Here is a 1028-nt window from a genome sequence, read left to right as displayed (position 1 = left end):
ATAGATAGACAATTATTTTTTTTTTGATCTGATGACCTAAGGCCTAGGCCTAATTGTGTTGTCGCACGATGGGTCAAGACCTGTCTGACGGAAGGGCAAATGCCTCCTGTCTCCATGCTTGTGCCACCAATGATAACACTTCAAATTAAGAAGAATGACCCCCCCAATTATAGCTGGTGTGGGATAATGCTCGGAATTTGTATGGGGCGCCATATTATGGCGCTCCATACAAATTCCGAGCGGCCAAAGTTGTCGGTGACCGAAGAAGTCATATCCCCTAGCTAGGCCAAGCCTAGGGCTTAGAATAGGCTTAGGCCCTAGTAGCCTAGTAGGCCCTCCTCTCTAGGCCTAGGCCTGCCTGCCCTGGCCCTATTGCAGGTTACAGTAATAGTAAGTCGGCCTAGTAGAAGTAGCCTAGGCCCCTAGGCCTCCTAGGAAGTGTAGGCCTAGCTAGGGGCCTAGGCCTAGCTAGGGGCCTAGGCCTAGCTAGGCCTAGTGACAGTGTATAGGCCTAGATTGTCAGAAAAAAGCCGTTTTCAAAATGTACCTGTCAATATTCCAAAGGTAATTTTGTTATGCTCTTTTTCAGCCATGTCACAACAATAGTAGTGCCCTAGGTACAGTAGAAGGATCGTTTTACCAGGGCCGTCCCGCGTGTTTTCCTGAACTTTTCCTGCGCTAAAAACTAGCAAAAAATCTAGGGATGCATTATATGGAACGCCAAAAGGACAAAGTACAAGTGGTTGTGCAAAAAAAAAATTGTAAAATACAAAAAAAGTTACGGAGATTGCTGGGGACATGATAAAAAAAAGTCTCACCCAAAATAATAATATTCTAAAGTATTCACCGGTTGTTTTCATCGGTTTGGTATTGCATGATTTTCTTCTATGTCTAAAGTAGGCCTATTGCTCACCCAGCTGATGATGAAGGGGGATACATAAACATCATCCACCAGTGATCATAGGCGGTTAATTGGGGATTTCTGTGCAGTTCACTTATCTTGTATTATATTTTTTGTCATTTTTTAC

The 1028-nt window shown here is 44.0% G+C and overlaps 1 protein-coding gene across 3 annotated transcripts in view; it reads right to left on the bottom strand.

The window, feature by feature from the left end:
- Positions 1 to 694, bottom strand: part of LOC117115296 (gephyrin-like) — a 43927-nt gene extending 43233 nt beyond the window's left edge. For all 3 annotated transcript variants that reach the window (XM_033259023.1, XM_033259020.1, XM_033259022.1), the window contains exon 1: positions 548 to 694. In XM_033259023.1, coding sequence (XP_033114914.1) covers positions 548 to 593 — 46 coding nt within the window. In that variant the 5' untranslated portion in view covers positions 594 to 694. The remainder of the gene's footprint in view (positions 1 to 547) is intronic.
- Between the last annotated feature and the right edge of the window lie 334 nt (positions 695 to 1028).

The sequence above is a fragment of the Anneissia japonica genome, unplaced genomic scaffold (genome assembly GCF_011630105.1).
Source record: "Anneissia japonica isolate Jap-2015-1 unplaced genomic scaffold, ASM1163010v1 scaffold287800_len1627635_cov199, whole genome shotgun sequence".
Lineage (NCBI taxonomy): Eukaryota > Metazoa > Echinodermata > Crinoidea > Comatulida > Comatulidae > Anneissia > Anneissia japonica.
The sequence above is the reverse complement of the archived record's forward strand: the minus strand, read 5'-3'. Positions and strand labels throughout refer to the sequence as shown.